At 42.4% G+C, this 18833-nt stretch overlaps 1 protein-coding gene across 2 annotated transcripts in view; it reads left to right on the top strand.

Moving 5' to 3' along the window:
• Positions 1-2095: 2095 nt before the first annotated feature.
• The window catches only part of LOC310662762 (integrin alpha-X-like), a 38776-nt gene continuing 22038 nt past the window's right edge, over positions 2096-18833 (top strand). The window contains exons 1-9 of one of the 2 annotated variants that reach the window (XM_083409839.1): positions 2096-2295; positions 8441-8555; positions 8671-8783; positions 10847-10911; positions 12604-12718; positions 13417-13547; positions 15677-15822; positions 16729-16882; positions 18128-18278. In XM_083409839.1, coding sequence (XP_083265965.1) covers positions 2256-2295; positions 8441-8555; positions 8671-8783; positions 10847-10911; positions 12604-12718; positions 13417-13547; positions 15677-15822; positions 16729-16882; positions 18128-18278 — 1030 coding nt within the window. In that variant the 5' untranslated portion in view covers positions 2096-2255. Of the gene's footprint in view, positions 2296-8440; positions 8556-8670; positions 8784-10055; positions 10470-10846; positions 10912-12603; positions 12719-13416; positions 13548-15676; positions 15823-16728; positions 16883-18127; positions 18279-18833 lie in introns of those variants that run through there. The other variant, XM_083409840.1, reaches the window with a different exon arrangement.

Here is an 18833-nt window from a genome sequence, read left to right as displayed (position 1 = left end):
ACCTATAAGCGAGTGAAGCACAGAGGGGAAGGGGCAGGAAACACCCACACTCAGGCAGCACCCCCAACAATTGAATAATATTTTTTAAAAACAGGGAAAGGAGGAGCCTTGGCAAGTACCAAGGGGAGTGTCTGAGGGCACCTTGGTAGCCACAGGCACCATGGGGGGACCTCATCCTGAGGCAATAATAGAATCATATAACTATAGATTTAGAAGGGACCATCAGGATCATCTAATCCAATGCAGGAATGTGCAGCTTTCCCATACGGGGATTGAACCTGCAACCTTGGCAGTATCAGCCACCACACTCTAACCCACTGAGATGAGTCAGTGGAGCCTGGTCCATTAGGGCAAATGAGGTCCCTTCCCCACCAGCCTTTGTCTGTCCTCTATCTGCCTGTATATCCAGTCCAGGGTATACTTAACTGCCTTCCAGCTTCTTCCTTGTAGAGGAACAAGCAGGGAGGAGGACAAGGGCTAAGCTAGAATTAGCTGTTTCTGCCTGCCATTGGCTCTGGCTCCAACTACTACTGGCCTTCTGCCCTACCAGTCCCAAAGGGCACCAGGAACCACTGGGGATGTTGAGACAGAGGCCAGACAGACCAAAGACTCTGAAACAGATACAGATACAACGTGCAAGTTTCCTGCCACATAATGAGCGCTCTTAGGGAACAGAGTTGAAGAGGACGAGCCAGTCAGGACAAGGTGTCCTAAGTCCATATCATATTGGGATTTGATTGCCAGAGGTGTCCCTCCTCTCAATCCCATGAGGATAAGCAATCTCTTGTCAATGAAGACAGCCAGTCTCACCAAGGATCAGTTCCTCTGCTGTGCCTGCCTAGAGGAGAGCCAGTGTGGTGTAGTGGTTAAGAGTGGTAGACTCGTAATCTGGTGAACTGGGTTTGATTCCCCTCTCCTCCACATGCAGCTGCTGGGTGAACTTGGGCCAGTCATACTTCTCTGAAGTCTCTCAGCCCCACTCACCTCACAGAGTGTTTGTTGTGGGGGAGGAAGGGAAAGGAGAATGTTAGCCACTTTGAGACTCCTTCGGGTAGTGATAAAGCGGGATATCAAATCCAAACTCTCTCTAGAGGATGCACTCATTTCACTGTGACCTACAGAATGAAATAAAAGGAGCCAGTTGTTCTTGGGCATAGGTGGAGTGCCAGCTGAACCAAGCACCTCCTTTACTGAACCAAAGGACCTGACTTTACTATTAACAATTATCAAACAAATAGCTACATCTGCTGATAAAGTTGGTTTACAACAGAAGAGATGATAGAGTGCTACATATCCTGGGGACAGCAAAAAGCACATTTGATTGCAGACTTTGAATCCACCTCTTTTCTTTTGCATAACTGCTATAATTTCCTCATTTTCTTCAAATCCTTCCTCAGGAGCTGCCTTTCATCCCCTACTGGAACAAAGCTAAAATAGGTGCCACTGAACTGAATGCCTTTATTCTACGCTTCCTCACTTGTTTCTGCTGTACCATAATTTTAACTTCATACTGTCAAATGCCATACACACTGATGTATTACTACAGTGGTAGTAATAGTACGGGAAGTATTAAAAAAAATTCCTGTTTGCCCAGGCATTTGGTGGCTGAAAGATATTGTTCTCGGTTCACAGCTGTGGATTAACAAGGTGTGAGGGTTTGGGCCACTAGTTACAAATCTGCTGAATGGTCCCATTGTCCAGAGTGAAAGGCATTTGCCGTAAGTCAACATACTGAAGGTCATTCTTGTTCTGGCTCCAGCAGATTTCTCCTTATGCTGACTGCAGGACATTTTTGCCAGAATAAAAACACAGACTTTCTCTCAGCATGCAGGTCTGCCAGGTAGGTGTAACTAATATGTCAGTGAGATGCCTCTGGTTTAACTCCAGTGACTTTTATATGGATAAAAAATGGCTGTCATAACTATCAAAATCATCTCACAACGTGAATGTAGAAACGGAGAATATAATAGAAGAGGAAATGTATTGATGGAGTACTATATTTGGCCACTTGTGGGTGAAACCTCACATCCCACATGCTTTCGTCTACCACTGCTCTTGACACAGCTTCCCCTTCGATCCCTTGTTCCACGTCCCTCTGTTTTGCAAAGGGCACTGAAGTTTGCTTCATCCGACCGCTTTTTTACATACAGGGTCATAACTTTAACACCCACTTCTGGAGGGTGTGGTGATGCCTAATCTTTCTAATCACCACCCAGCCTCCCCAAGGCTTCTGCACAGCCAACACTTAGCCAAGGATGGACTCTCTGCCGCTGCTCATCTATTTGTGTGCCACAGGTAAGTGCCTCCTTATTGTTATTTGGAAAAGCGGAGTCTCTGAGCTAGAACAGAAGTACTGGGGCAAGACCAGTTGATTTTCTTATAAACAAAAACCCATTAGGGCAGAGCAAAGCAGAAGTACATGTCAGAGGGCAAATCACTCACCCTTGAAAAAGAACAGAATGCATAGCAGTGGACACTTTTTTAAAACTACAGAATTGGATCTGCTAGCTTCAGCTAGATATTTGTTACATACTATGTTACTACTATATTTGTTACTATATCCATACATCTGCTAGCTTCAGCTAGATATTTGTTACTATGGTTACTGTTGTTACTGCTGTAGGAAATAACAACGGTTGTATAAAGGGGGCTTTCCTGGTACTTCTATATAATAATAATAATAATAATAATAATAATAATAATAATAATAATTTATTATTTGTACCCCGCCCATCTGGCTGGGTTTCCCCAGCCACTCTAAAATATTGCACATTAAAAACTTCCCTGAACAGGGCTGCCTTAAGATGTCTTCTGAATGTCAGGTAGTTGTTTATCGCTTTGACATCTGATGGGAGGGCGTTCCACAAGGCGGGCGCCACTACCGAGAAGGCCCTCTGCCTGGTTCCCTGTAGCTTTGCTTCTTGCAATGAGGGAACCGCCAGAAGGCCCTCGGCACTGGACCTCAGCGTCCGGGCAGAACGATGGGGGTGGAGACGCTTCTTTAGGTATACTGGGCCAAGGCTGTTTAGGGCTTTAAAGGTCAACACCATCACTTTGAATTGTGCCCGGAAACGTACTGGGAGCCAATGTAGGTCTTTCAAGACCAGTGTTATGTGGTCTCGGCAGCCGCCCCCAGTCACCAGTCTGGCTGCTGCATTCTGGATTAGTTGTAGTTTCCGGGTCACCTTCAAAGGTAGCCCCACATAGAGCGCATTGCAGTAGTCCAAGCGGGAGATAACCAGAGCAATGTGGTAGCTTTTATTTATTAAATTGTAAGCGTTCTCACATTTCCTCTAGTATCTGAAAAGACCCATGTAATGAAGTTTGATAACATTCAAGTATTGAAATTCAAACAGTTCTCTAATATGCAGATAATTAATCAATAAAAAAAATTAATAGCTTGACATCCCTAATTTTCTTGTACCAGACCTTCCTAGAGATATATTAACTGGGTTCTCACAAACATATCCTTTACTGTTAATCTGTGAAGAGGAAAACAGGCTTGTTTTACTGGTCCCACCCATTAGGACATGTATGCAGGTAAACTTCATTTGTGTGGCTGGGAAGGGAACCCGCCAGAATTTAGGGGCTCTTATTATGTGCTGATATCCTAGAAATGTGAGGGGGAATTCTGTATAGATCATATTTAAAAGTGGACTTGCCTAATTCGCACTTCCCCAAACAATTTGCAAACTGAAACACAGTGAGGGAAATGACTTGCAAAAATGTCTATATTAGGCAAAAACTGCAAACAAAAATATTTATATTGAGAGAAATCCAGTTTAAAATGCTGGTTAATTTTTGTGGGGGCTTTAGAAAAAGAAACAATTGAAGTGATGTGAAGTTGGAAGGATGGAAAAATGAGAAACTGAACAAGAACAGCTGGCAGGCAGGAAAAGAGGGCGATCCCCCGGCTGTGTCCTGCCTTAAATAGGGCAGGCCATGCCCCCAGAGCCAGCCGATTGGCTGGCCAGGGGATGACGAGGCCGGGAATCCCCCCAATCGCACGGAGCTGGGCTCCAGCCACCACGCGTGGTGGGGCCGTGAAGCCCACAACTCCACCTCCTTCGAAAGGTGGAAGTGGCTTTATCAATCCCAAGACCCTTATACATGTAGAAGCTGTTTCGACCTTCCAATGGAAACATAGAAGTCAGAGGTGGAACCAGTCAGTTCCATGCCATGCAGTCATGTCCACGAAAAAGGTTGCACGTGAAGTGCCTTTGAAAATGGAGGTTCCATTTAGCTCTTATATCCATACATCATGAAATTGTCATCACCAGCTTTCAGCTGGTACAGTGGTGGGCTTGGGGAAGCTAGGGATCGGGAAGCAAGTTTAATTTTGTTTGCATTTTAATAAGAAACTTTCTAATTTGCACTTCTCAAAATGCAGCTATCCATTGAAATACATTTGTGTGATGCAGTTCTGCAACCATTGTTTACAAAAATGCATGCATTAGGGGAATATATGTATGCAAAAGGAATATATTGGTGAAAATGATGTTCAAAAATGCATTATACTAGGGAATATACTGACAAAATGTGTATTTTTACATTCAGAAAAAGCATTTGACTGGCTAGAGTTTGACAGGCTAGAAAGACCTTTTCTGAAAGAATGTATGATCAAATATGATTTTGAATCTGAATTATGTAAATGGATATAAATTATCTATAATGCTCCAATATCAAAACTAATGATTAATGGTCAAAGCTCCTCATTATAACAGATGTGCTGTTTATAATGACTTTAGAAATGTTAGCTGGGGATAGCAGGCAAAAACAAAAAGATACATGACAGGGCACACCAAATATAAAATAAGTTTATACACAGGTAAGGTTGCCATATTTCAAGAAGTAAAAATCCAGACACAAAGGTTTTTTTGGGAAAGTTGTTGTGCTTTTGACAATATCCAAAAATTCTGGATGCTACTTCAGCTCTGGACGTATGGCAACCCTATACACAGGTAATATGGTAATATTTCAGACAAATAGAGAAGAATTCTTGCAATAAAATTAAGTAACATTTCAGGTATAATTTAGCCAAAAGTGAATTATTCTCCTTAAATGCTGATATTGGGTTGGTCAAAGAAGATAAATGAAAATAAATATCGCTTCAAAATGGCAAGATCTTTGTGAGATGAATTGCCATCCTCTGCAGAAACAAGAACAAAAAGATCTAATGAACTGGGATGAGGCAAGCCATTCCTCATTGGTAATGATATAATAAAAATGAATATATTTCCAAGAATTCCACTCTAGCTACAAAACAAGAAGCCAGGAGTATTTAGGAAAGTTGCTAATGTGAATAAAAACTAAGGTAAGCTGAGAATTCCTGAGATAGGTTTTTATTAGGACTCTGCAGGATTGACATGGTTAATTTTTTTAAAAAAATAAAATATTTATTTATTTATTATTAAATTTCTATACCACCCTTCCTCTGAGTGTCACAGGGCAGTTTATAATACAGTGGTGCCTCGCAAGACGAAATTAATTCGTTCTGCGAGTTTTTTCGTCTTGTCTCTTGTGAATTTTTTCGTCTTGCGAAGCACTGCTGTGTATTGACGGTTTCCCATAGGAATGCAGTGGCGGTTTAAAAAAAAGGCACAAGATGTTTCATCTTGCGAAGCAAGCCCATAGGGAAATCCGTCTTGTGAAGCAACTCAGAAAATGAAAAACTCTTTCGTCTTGCGAGTTTTTCGTCTTCCGAGGCATTCATCTTGCGAGGTACCACTGTATAAAAATATGCAGCATAGCAGCAGAAGAGGACTGTTTTTGCCTGATGTTTAAAGATATGTAAAGTAGGTGACAGGTGAGCTTCCCGGAGGAGAGCATCCCATAAATGAGGTGCAATGGTATAGGTCGCAGCAAAGATGTAACAGGCCAATGAAAAAATAGTCAACAAAATCTAATATCAGAAATATTTTATAGGCAAGCGGGAAGCATAGAAAAATAGTGTATGGCAGAGGGTGTATTTTATATTCAATACTTAGTCAAAGTATGTATGTAGGGCTGGCATATGCCACCCCCCAAAAAAGCTCAACAACTTTTGTGTCTGGATTTTCACTTTTTGAAATATGGTAACCCTAAGGTACCATTTCTGTGTGTTTTGGATTATGCAATCGAAGAAGAAGAAGAAGAAGAAGAAGAAGAAGAAGAAGAAGAAGAAGAAGAGCTACAGAAATTTGGAGGACTGAATTTGAAATGGAAAAGTTAGTAACTGAGAGAACCAAACTTCACAGATTGGTCCATCCCTGACAGGAGCTTGGCACAATAAACTAAAATATTACAGTGGTACCTCTGGTTACATACGCTTCAGGTTACATATGCTTCAGGTTACAGACTCCACTAACCCAGAAATAGTGCTTCAGGTTAAGAACTTTGCTTCAGGATGAGAACAGAAATTGTGCAGCAGGCCCCATTAGATAAAGTGGTGTTTTAGGCTAAGAACAGTTTCAGGTTAAGAACGGACCTCCAGAACAAATTAAGTACTTAACCTGAGGTACCACTGTATACAAGTGCATTTGACCTCACCGATCAGAGCTGGCCGGCCTGTGAGCTAGGCTGAGGCAGTTGCCTCAAGGCAGCATGGCTTCCCCCAAAGAATCCTGGGAATATATACCGTATTTTTCGCTCCATAAGACACACTTTTTTCCTCCTAAGAAGTAAGGGGAAATGTCTGTGCGTCTTATGGAGTGAATGCCTACGGATGGCGGCAGGATCCCGCTGCAGTCGCAAGCAGAGGATCCATATATCCCTCGGTCATCAGACTCTTCTTCGGCCAGAACCATGCAACTTAGTCATTTCCTCCCTCCCCCAACTTCCTGTCGCCAAGGATCTCTCTTCTCTATTTGTTTCACAGGAAGGCCTATGTCCGAGGCCATAGCATGAAGAAAATGTGTTGCAAGCACTAGCTGCGTGGGTTTGCAGTGTGACCCATCATAAACAAATTCATAGGTCACAAAGCCAGTTAGTCTGGCAGAGATAACCAGACGGTTACTTCCTGAACTGCATTCTGAATAATTATGCTTTCAGCATCCTAAGTTTTTTCCCTACATCCGCCATTCATTGCTGTCTCATGCCCTCCTTCACATATACCCATTCCCCAGAAATTGTGATGTAAACCTCATGGGGCATCACCCTTTTTCTAATTAGATTTGTGATTTGGACAGTGTACTAATGGGCAGAAGTTCAACAGGCCTAGCTTTTTCCTTCTCATCACCATAACTCCATTGTGTTTAGGTAAAGGAACACCTGTTGGATTTACCTGTCATGCATTGTTAAAGGCACGGTATCTTCCTCAAGATCAGGATCCACTATCAGAGAAAAAGTGGGGATGTTATGCTTGGAATGAGCAAATGTGTCATTGTTGCTTTTTCTCCGTTTCTCATTTTTCCAATCTTACACTCACCCCGTCTTGCCTGACAATATGCATTGCCTGCTGCTCTAGGCAAAGACCTAGAGTGAGCAAAAAATTAAATATGAAAGGAAAGTGGGCCACATATAGAGATTTATGGTTGGAAGTAAATAATAGAGTGAGCAAGTGGTTTCTCCTTACAGCTGCTCCTAACAAAATCCCAGTTCAGGGGAGACCCTCAGCTGCCATTTGCCATCTAGCAGCAGCAGATCATGGCCAGCCCACTAGAATTCAAGACGCCTCCTTACAGGTGTCTCTTGATCACCCTCAACTATGGGTTGCCAGACCCAAAGTTTGATAATCATCAAGGACAGGGGTAGCCAACGCGGTGCCTTCCAGATGTTGAACTACCACTCCCGTCACTTCTGACTATTGGTTGGGGGGCTGATGAGGAGTAGGAGTCCAACAACACCTGGAGAGCAATATGTTGGCTACTCCTGCTCTAAGATTTAGCTGGTTAATCTAGCCCAGCAGTTGCCAAACTATTTTGGCCTCTTTGGGGTCTCCTCCACCCTGGAGAGAGGCCTTATAAATGCTCAGAACATGGGCAGAACTTCAGTTACAGCACCAGCCTTCAAGCACACCAGGGGAGAGGCTCAGACTGTGATAGGAGGTGTCCTTCCCTGCCAGGTCTTATTGCACACCAGAGAGCCAATGAAGTGGAGAGGAGATAAAAATGCTCAGAGTGCAACAAGGCTTTACTTCTCCATTCAATCGTATTAAACATAAAAGAATGCACACTGAAGAGAGACTTTACAAATGCTCAGAATGTGACGCTAGGCCTTTAAGTGATTAAAATTTGATGTCCTTTTCAATGGGTTTGTGGGATGTCCTTTTAAACTGGTTTCCTTCGGCTTTCATTTTTATTGTACATTTTGTGTTTTTCTTTTGTGTTTTAATGTTGTCAACTGCCCTGTGATCTTCAGATGAAGGGTAGTATACCGATTTAATAAATAAATAAAACAAATAAATTCCCTCTTTCTGTATAAAAAAAAAAGCTTGAGGAAGTTCTTTGATCATCCCCTGCAGTGCTGACGCCATGCCATGGATTCAGTTTGGATACCGAGCAGCCAACCGTCTTCCAGGAAGCAGCACTGGGCTTTGGGCAGAGTGTAGCGCAGTTCGGAAGCGGAAGAAATGGAGGGTATGCAACTGCTGGTTCTCTGGGTCCTTGGAGAGCTTTCTGTCTCATCATTCAGTCCCCAGGAGTGGCAGAAGAGACAGCCCTGAATTGTCTCCATGTGTTTTTGCTCCCGCAGGCTGTTGGTTGGTGCCCCACTCCAGAAGGGGGGAGTGAATGAAACGGGTAAACTCTACAAATGTCAGCCGGGGCCAAGAAAATCAGGCAGTTGCCAGGAGGTCCTTGTGCAAAGTGAGTATGTCACTGGGTGGAGTCTGTGTTCCTGTGGAGTTGCAAAAGAAGAAGAGAATTGGGAGCCAAGACTTGTGGCTTAAGTCTGGAGCAAACACCCAATGCTGCGTGCCTCTCTTCTGTGATTCGGCAATCGCACTGCCCATTGAGCAAGAACAGAAATTGGCTCTGAGAATTGTGTTGAATCCAAAGGGGCCAGACTTAAACAATGCATTCAGTGTGTGATCACATTTCAGTACCTTTCACAATTTTTGTTAATAAAACAGCAGCCAGAGAATGCCTGACCTCGATATAGATCAAGGTGCATGGGTGGTCAATCCTTTCCTTCTGTGCTTCCACCCCCCACAAAAATCTCCAGCTGCACCCCCCCACCCCAAACCCCAGAAGCTGCTATTTGTCCCTGATATAAGAGCGAATGATTGATGATATCAGGGGAGGAATATGGAGCAGAATCCCACTATGGAGAATGAGGGCCCTGAAACATTGCAAGGCTAGCTTACCGTAAGGTTACCAGACATCCCCATTTCCTTGGGACAGTCCCCGGATTTACAAATCAGTCCCCATACAAAATCCATTGAAGTTGAAAAGTGTCCACAGATTCATTGGGAAAAATCTGTTAACCTTAGCTTACCACATTTGGAAGTGATTCTGGAGTCTTTCCAAGAAGACTACCAAGTCCAGAGTCCAAGGCTATGTACATACCACATATTTAAAGCACCCCCCAAGAATTCTTGGAACTGTAGTTTGTTAAATGTGCTGGGAATTGTGCGTCTGTGTGGAATAACAAAGCTGCCAGGATTCTTCGTGGGAAGTGCTTTAAAATGTATGGTGCATCTGCAGCCTCTACTTATATCTAATGGCACTACCAGGTGCAAGAAACAGACTGAAGAAAATTTGGAGTAAATCTTTGCATTCAGGCAATAGCATTGAAGAGGAGGTTAAAACCTCCCTTTACATTGCAGTCTGTATCTGGTTTGAGGTCCCGCACAGCTGCTATTTTTAAAAGCAATTTTTAAAAAGTAATGGAAATGTTTTCGGGCATTACTGTATTGTCTAATTTGACCACTGTTAAAAGTCAGAATGTCAGGAGAAGTCAGAATTCCTAAGATGCATACTTTTCAACATCCCCAGTTCTCCAGGAACTTAGGTTTTGTGGTACCTCCCCATAGTAGAACAGTGCCCCTGTTTCATCACCATTTTTGTGTCAGAGAGATGCTGAGGTATGCTTTTAGAGATGCACTAATGATAGTCTACAATGTGCAAGGGGGATTGTGAAAGTTCAAGAACATATTCTGGTCAGGCAAAACCACCCAGGCAAGGCCCTGAGCAGGACAGATGAGGGGTGTGGGCTGGGAACAGTCCCAAAGTTGAGATAGAGGGGTTTCTAGGGCTGCATTCAGCCTCAGGGCTTGAGGTTCCCCATGCCTCCCTTAGTCCTGTGAGAACGTTGGCATATGGAGCTACTTTTGATTGACAGGAGCATTCCAAGGCAGTTAAAATCCGTTAAGTGTCAGTTAGAATTTGAAGTGGGGAGGGGCGATTAGAAGCTGTGAGGCTAGTTAGAGTTTGTGAGAGGAGAAGCCAGAGCAAAGGGAAGAAAGAAAGAAAATAAAAATTTAGAAACTCAGGGATTAACAGTTGGCTATAACTACTTCATAGGGATTGCTGGCTAATGAAATAACATCTGTAGGCGCATTCATTTTTTTTAAAGAAAAAGCTATTGGCAGGTTTCATAGACAACAATTGTCTGCCTTCTCCATGAGACTGAAATATATTTCTACTTAACACTTTTGCACTGTGGCATAAAGATTATTTAAATATGTTTGCCAAGAGAAAACAAGCCAAGCCTATGCATATTTATTTACAGTACTCAAAGAGGTTTACTCCCAAATAGTCAGTCAAACATTTATTTGTTTAAAACTAAAACAATGCAAGTAAATTTGCATAGAGTTTCAGCCTATGGTGTAATATAAATGCTCTATTAATAACAAACAAGTGTTCTTGCATTGATAATGGTAATATTCTGTTAGCCTTATCACCTTAGTACACATTTCTCCTTTCAGGACCCATTGATGCTGTGAACATGTCTCTCGGTATGTCTGTCTCTGTCCAAGACTCTCAGTTGCTGGTAAGCAGCAAAGTCCATGTCAGGAATACAGGTTCCCTCAGAAGTACCTGTATAAACACAAGTTTAAGTATCTGTGCTTCTTTAATTTTCCTTTTAATAGCCTCCTAGTAACTGGGATGGTAAGCTTAGGCACAAGATGGACACTAACACTAGAGACAGGATGATCTTTTAACAAATATTATTGGTTTATTAAAGGGATACTATATGCATAAAGTAATAGTGACACGTTAGGGACTTAAAGGTGTTTGTTGACATTTTCCGAAGACTCTTTTACCTCAGGTCAATTTCCAAAAAACACCACAGACAAACACCACAACCCAGTGCAGCCACTGGGGACAATCTGTACCCCAAAGCTCCTCTGGTTGTACTCTGGGCTGTTTGGACAGTTTAGCCAACTTTTTAAAAAGCCACTTGTGTCACCTTCCTCTGATAAGACTTTTATGCAGGGCAGCTTCTTAAGACCAACTCAGTCATCACCTCCCTTCCCCTGATCTTCCCTAGAAAAGTATTGATAACACACTGGGTGAACACCTCCAGGCCTCAGTTTTCCCCATAGCTTTTCTCTGGTCTGTCTTCCCTTCAACTCCCTAACTGACTAAACTCTCAGATATGCCACTAAGCAATAATAATGATAATGATAATGATAATAATAATAATAATAATAATGTCAAAAAGCAGCTGCTGCTAATAAAAGGCCTGCAACTTCATAACACTACAAGCTATCAAGATTTACCTCAGAATATTCTTTCTTTCTTTCTTTCTTTCTCTCTCTCTCTCTCTCTCTCTTTCTCTTTTCTCTTTTCTCTTTCTCTTTCTCTTTCTTTCTGAAACACTGCTTCTTAATTCTGTACCACCCTACTTGTAGATATATCATGGACTCATAATGTGAATACCAGTTGCTGGATATCACAAGTGGGGAGAATTGCTGTTTCATTCAGGTGCTTCTTTCAGGCTTCCCACAGGCATCTAGTTGGTCAATGTGAGAACAAAATGCTTGACTACATGGGCCATTGGCCTGATCCAGAAAGGCTCTTCTTATATTTTTTAAGTGAGCGAAGGAACCCTCTCAGTTATTTCACAACCCTACATCCAACCTTAAGTTCCCTAAATAATTCCTTAATTTCCTTAGGAAGTTGCAAAAAACCCAACCAATATCACTTTAGACCTACTGTAGTCATAGCAACCCAATGACCCGTGGAAAGGAAGGTAGCAGCAGGGTGAAAAACCTTTGACTATAGTGACAGTGAAATGCTGCTGTGAGGAACATGCTCAACAGATCACTACATCAAGATAATTGGGTTTGGAATTTTCTTTCAAAGGTCTGCCTTGTCTGCCCCATGGCACAACCTCCTCCCCAACAACTGACACTTTACCATCGTGCCTTTCTGTCTCACTATGCCAGGGCTTGGGTTCAGCTCCCCCCTCAGAACCTCATCTAATGCCAGGGTTTCATTTAAGAAGGGCTTACCTTTGAGCATGTCTAGAATGCCTTATTTATCCCAGCTGAGTTAACCAGTTGCCAGCTTAGTCTCCACACATCTGAGCATAACTGTACAAGATTTTCAAGTCTAGTAGTATGGTATCTGCACAGGTTTGAACTCCATCTCTATAAACTAGCTAGCTAGCTAACTAACTAACTAACTTATCCTTACCATCTCCTCACCATTACTGACGACTCTCTTGGTTCTACAGGTGTGTGGTCCCACAGTCCATCAGACCTGTGGGAAAAACATATACCTCAAGGGCTATTGCTTTCACCTGGATGAAAATTTGAGGGAGATACAGCACTTTCCTAAGAACCAACCAGGTGAGATTAAGAAGCAAGGAAGGAATGAGCAAATATCAAAGTTAGATACCACTGATGGAATGGCAAGAGAAGGACTAGTGATTAAACAACTCACTGGCCTGAATGTCTAGAGGTTGGGGGAGGAAACAGAGATTGGGAACAGGATATATGGTATCAGTTGTAGTAGTTATGTGCATTGGTGAATGTTGATCACAGGTTTTCTGGCAGTGGTTTTCTACTTTTAACATGTCAAAACTCAGCTAGATATGCTTTTTCAAGCATGTGAGTGCAGTGACGGGGAATATTTGTCTGTTAAATTACTGCTTATCACCACACAGGACCACCTCTTTGGTAAAAAAGGTGGCAACACTTTGGTCAGACTTTGGATGGTATTCAAATAAATCGGGAACTCAATGAACTTAATGAACTTAAGTTAGTCATGTCCATTAACTTCAATGGGTCCACTCCGAGTAGAACTAGCATTAAATATGACCTTTTAAAAAAAAGATTGGGTCAGCTGAACAGGTTAACTAGCTTGGAAATATCAGCAGGCCTTCCCACTACAACCACTAGTAGCCAGAGGTACCCCCACCTCCAAAAAAAATTGTGATTGTATAGCATGATGACACAAGTGTTATGTGAGTTTCTTGATTTTGTGCCCCTCTTTTACATGCCTCAATCTCACCTCTCCGCCATTTAACTGGTGTTTCCTCTCCTAGAATGTCCAAAACAGCTCTCTGACATAGTGTTTCTGATAGATGGTTCAGGAAGCATCAAGCGCCACGAGTTTCCACAAATGAAGACATTTATATCGGAGGTCATAAAGCGTTTTGAAAATACTGACACCCAGGTAACATTGGGATGTGGGGTAGTTTTCTTTTCAGTTTCTGGCATGGATTTTGCCTTTTTCACATCTTCTTCACATGGAGTCAACATTTTCATTGAGCTATCTACTACAACCCCAAAGTATCATTCCTGGTCAGTCAGTGCCAGTTCAGACCCCATGAGTGTGTATGTGAAATTAAGATGTTTTTGCCCAAACAGGCATCACTGTACACTTGTTTACATTGAATTGCATTTGCCATTTAACTGCCCTTTCACTCACAACTACATTTCCCCTATGTCATTAGTGCCAATATGCACCATGACCACTGATTCCTCCCTATCTACCAGGCTATCTAGGTAAAGGACAACATCTCTCTTTTGTGCCAGGCAGGCAATTCACCTTGTGGTGTTATGCCCATCACACACTTTCTAATAATTTAATCACCCACTACGGGATCCTTCCACCCCCAGAGAAATATCTTAGGATGAGAGGATAGCTATTTGTCCCACAAGGAATGGGTCCCTTCTAAGGGAATGTTTCCCTCTTCCACAAAATGACACTCTCCTTTCCCCAAGACCCTCATATTCTCTGACTGCAGGGGAACTATCATTAAGGGAGTGGGGCACAGCTACTGAAGGTTTCATGCCTCTTTTAGCTTTTCCAGGTCTGCTACCTTGGCCTCAACAGAACAAATGTGTTTCTGGACTCATATGCCTGCTTAACTTGCCTTAGTGCTTTGTCAGCTGGAACTGAGACACTTCATCAGCAGGGGCTCCCTATAGCTCACTTTAAAATATTGTCCATCCATCTGGTCAGTCTCACATTCCAATTTCTATCCTGCCAATATCACACAGTCCATCATGGCAACATTCAAAAAATGCTAATTATGTCAGAGTGGACACTATGAATGATGTATTTTAAAAACTAGTTTAATTCTCAACTCACAACTCCCCTCCAAAACTGAGCAATAATAGGACAGAACTACTCATTATTATTGGATAAGGTTTCATCTAGCTCTGCCCATCACTTGAATGCATATCATTAACACAGAATATCATGCCGTATCAGTGTATGTCAGTTCAAAGGTCCACTGTGAGTTGGGCAAATTCTCATTCCAGAGATCCATCACCAGGCTGTATTCCATGATTCAGCAATTATGCCAAAGAAGCACATACATAGTAACATATCCTGGGAATTTTAGAGTTCTGTTTTCCTTTCTCTCTTCTATTTATTTAAAGCTGGTTTCTATCCATTATGACTGCACTTAAAAATATGTGGGAAAGTCCTGTTGAAACCTGAGAAGTCAAACAGAGTCTTAGGCTGAAAATGTAGCAAAGTCATTTTCCCCTACTGCATTTCAAACCACATTTGCACAGTTTTGCTCATATCGGAGAAAGGGCAAGTATGTCTTCACCCAACACACATGGCCTTTCTTATTTCTCCACCCCTTCCACACACACACACACACACACACAGAGAGAGAGAGAGAGAGAGAGAGAGAGAGAGAGAGAGAGAACTCATATTCACAAAGCTGTCATCTGTGTGTATGCGCTCCTCTGCACATCTGTGAAGGGTGTCCCAAATATTCACACTACTGCTTACTCCGCACCCAGTTTTCTAGTCAAATTGAAGCTAGTTTGAGGGAAGACATGCATCAAACTGCTGTATTTGACAGGAAACTTCAGGATCACCATGGATTGTGGCTAATATATTGTGAATGTGGCTTAGAAAACTTGCAGTGTGAGTGCACTGGATGTAGAGTAAGTAGTAACATGTCCATAGTCTTGTTAGGGTTTCTAGTGGCCCACTGACTGAGCTGATTTATTGTGCCTTCAATAACTTTTTAAACCCTTCCCAGGTTTACTAGAAACTGAATTTAATATTGCAAATGGAGGCAACTTTGCTTAATGTGCAGAACTTATATAGGTTGCAGGCTTCAGATTTTCTTTCCCACAAAATTTGGATACTGCATCAACTTGGATACTGTATCAGATGAGAGTTTATACAGCTTTGGTTGTAGCTCTCTGATCATTCCTCAAAACAGAGCCAAATGCATACACTTCATGTACATTATTTCCCTCAACCATGTATCCAAATCCTTTCCTCAGTTTCCACTCAGCTGCTGTATCTAACATCTTTCACTCCCATTTTAGTTTGCCTTGGCTCAGTATTCAGACAAATATCAAGAACACTTCGACTTTCTTCAGTTCAAGAACACTCGAAATCCCAATACACTTCTTATACCAGTTAGACAACTGTACGGGGCTACTCACACAGCTACATTTATACAGAAAGTGGTGTAAGTATCTCCTTTGTGTTCATCTGTTTCTGCAAGAGATACTGTGTGCTTCCATTTAGTTTGGAATTATCATCTGTCAGGGTTCAGGGAATCCTTTCCCTCCCCCACTGGTGGCAAAAAACAAAAAAACCCCAAACAGGTAACAAGAAGAGTGCATATGACATAATTTATTCAGGATTTACACAGAGAGAGAAAGGAATGTACTCCCTAATTAATCAATAGCGTAGCTCTGAGTAATCTCCCTCCTTTTACTCTACATCATTTGCAGTGTCGCCCCTTCTACAGTGGCTGCATGAGGCCCTTTGTCTGTTTGCTTTCTGCTCTTCCACTTTCACAGCCCTCCTGGTTCTAGGAGAAGTGAGGTTGGAAATGCTTTCTAATGATAACGTGTCAGCCAGCTGTTCTGGATCTGCTGCTTCCCCCTCCTCCCCTTCCATTACTTCCCAGCGCTGTCATGTCTCAAGGTCATGACCTTCTGCAAACTACCATTGTAAATCTATACTGTCCTCCTCTTCTTGGGAAGGTTTGGGGGCGGGGGGGGGGCTCCACCATTGCTCTTCAGTCCAGTCCCTTACTTCATCTTTCATTCAGTCACTTTTTAAAAAGGATCCGCATCATGTAATTTCTGAAACACTGGTATTCCAGAGTTTTTTCCTGTGTTATTCTCTGATCTTTTTTTAGACCTGATTGGTGTTGATTCCACACACACACACACACCACACACACACTTAAAATCATTAAGTTTTAAGCACTTATTTTGTTTGCTACTTGGTTTGCTGCTTATTTACATTTCACTTTTTTGCTTACTCAGCTTTGATTTGTACGTCATGTTTTTAGAACTCAATGAAGTATCTGAGAAAGAGTTTTGTTTATTGTTTCACCTTCATACTCCTTCCCCACCACCAGGCGTGAGCTCTTTGTCCCAGCAAAAGGATCCCGCAGTGGTGCCTCTAAGATTCTCATTGTGATAACAGATGGAGAGAAATTTGAAGACAAGCTGGAGTATAGTGACGTGATACCAGAGGCTGACAATGCTGGCATCATCCGTTTTGCCATTGGGGTAAGAAAACTAAGAAGCAAATCCACAAGACATTACAAGGAAGTCAGGTTAGAAGATTGGAATAAGTAAAACCAACTCCCCCTCCCTGCCTCCTGTACCTGTTATGCCAGCATGCTGTACAGTTATTAGCAAGATGGACTATTTTAATTCTGAAAAAAGCTTCACCTCTTCATTTTGGCAAATCAAGCTGCTGCTAAAAGCAGACTGCTCTATTTTCTTCTGGTCAGGTGGCAATGAATTGAAACAGTATGGACAGAGCAAATAGAGAGAAATCTATTCTCTCTCTCTCAAAAATTCCAAAAAGGTACTTCTTCTAAATGCCTGTGATCAGAGCCTGCCTGCCCATGAGGGAAGGTGAAATGCCCACCTCAGGTGGCAGAAATGCAAGAAGCACCAACAAGAGAGAGGTGTTCCAGCATGTGGCGTTGCTGCTTGTCTTCCCTGCCCTAAGTGGAGAAGTCAAGTGAGCAGCAATGCTATGAGGAGTGCCCTGGCTCCTGACAAGTTTGGCAAGAGCTGGGGTGTTCCTGCACACCACGTTTGGTTCCCCCTCCCCAATGGCAGAAGCAGAGTGGCAATACTTTGAGGAGCGCTCCAGCTCCCACTGAGTTCAGAGAGAGCCAGGGTGTGGTGGCAGCAGAAGCATGGGGCTAGTGGAAAGATAGAAGGTGGCAACTGGGATAGCTCAGTTGGTAGAGCATGAGACGCTTAATCTCATGGGTTCAAGCCCTACATTGGGCAAAAGATCCCTGTATTGCAGGGTTTGGACTAGATGATCCTTGTGGTCCCTTCCAACTCTACGTTTCTATGGATTCCTCTTTTGCCCCCAATGGTGAAATGGGATTGGCTATCCCTGGCTGTGATGACACCATAATAAAAATAAAAAGCGGTATAGAAATAAATAAATAAATAAATAAATAAATAAATAAATACTCCAACAAGAGGCTGGAGTAAAACAGAGGTGGAGGAAGGAGTCGCAGAAGGATAAGGGCAAGAGAGAGACCTCCCTCTCCATAGGGGCCAGCCATATATTTGAGAGTGGAAGTTGAGAGTTCTTCTTAGCTCAGATTGCAATCGACAGTAGAAAAGAACCATGGAAGAAATAGACACAGTTCAAAGCTGAGATATGTATTACTATATGCCAGATTTGTATTCTAAGAAAGGCAGTTACAAAGTTTGGTGGCATTCAGTACATTTCATTCTCTACTTTGCCCCCTCCCCCTCCTCTCTGGCATGCTGTTAAAGGTTGGAGCAGCTTTTTCTCAAGGCAAGCCAAGGCAAGAGCTCAACACAATTGCCTCTTACCCGCCCTCGGACCATGTTTTCTCTGTGAACAACTTTAATGCTCTCAAGGACATCCAGAACAAGCTTGAGGATAAAATTTTTGCCATTGAAGGTACCAAATGCAGCAGGTGGTTCTAGGGATCTAGAGATAATGCTAAGCTTTTGACTTGTGGTTGGGAGATTCTAACTCAGTCCAAATCTGGACATGAATCTAGTCCATATTTTATTGGCCATTACCCTGCCTAAATGAAATGGAGACAGCTCACATTCACATGACGACAAATAGGCTTGTTATGAGGTATATGTCTAGTTCTTTCTTACAAGAGGTAATAATTAAACATGGTTGGTAACACAAGATTAGTGTGCTGATCTTTATATTAAATATTAGGAGGTGAGGATATTTACTTGTAGCTTCCAGGTCACGTTCAAGAGAAGAACTAGTAACAGAGTTAAAATAGCTCCTAATGGAGGTTTCTTTTTACGTTAAGCTATGCCAACTGCACTGATGCCATGATCTGCAGGAATAAAGCATGGAAACAGTTCAGATTAGCATACTGTTACAGGCTCTGGATGCCAGCACTTCAACTACCTTTTATATCCCACCCTTTTCTCCAAAGAACTCAAAGTTCCTCCTCAATTAACCCTCACAACAACCCTGTGAGGTAGC

This window comes from Podarcis tiliguerta (assembly GCF_965153285.1).
Source record: "Podarcis tiliguerta genome assembly, chromosome: 13".
NCBI classification, from domain to species: Eukaryota; Metazoa; Chordata; class Lepidosauria; order Squamata; family Lacertidae; genus Podarcis; species Podarcis tiliguerta.
The sequence above is the reverse complement of the archived record's forward strand: the minus strand, read 5'-3'. Positions and strand labels throughout refer to the sequence as shown.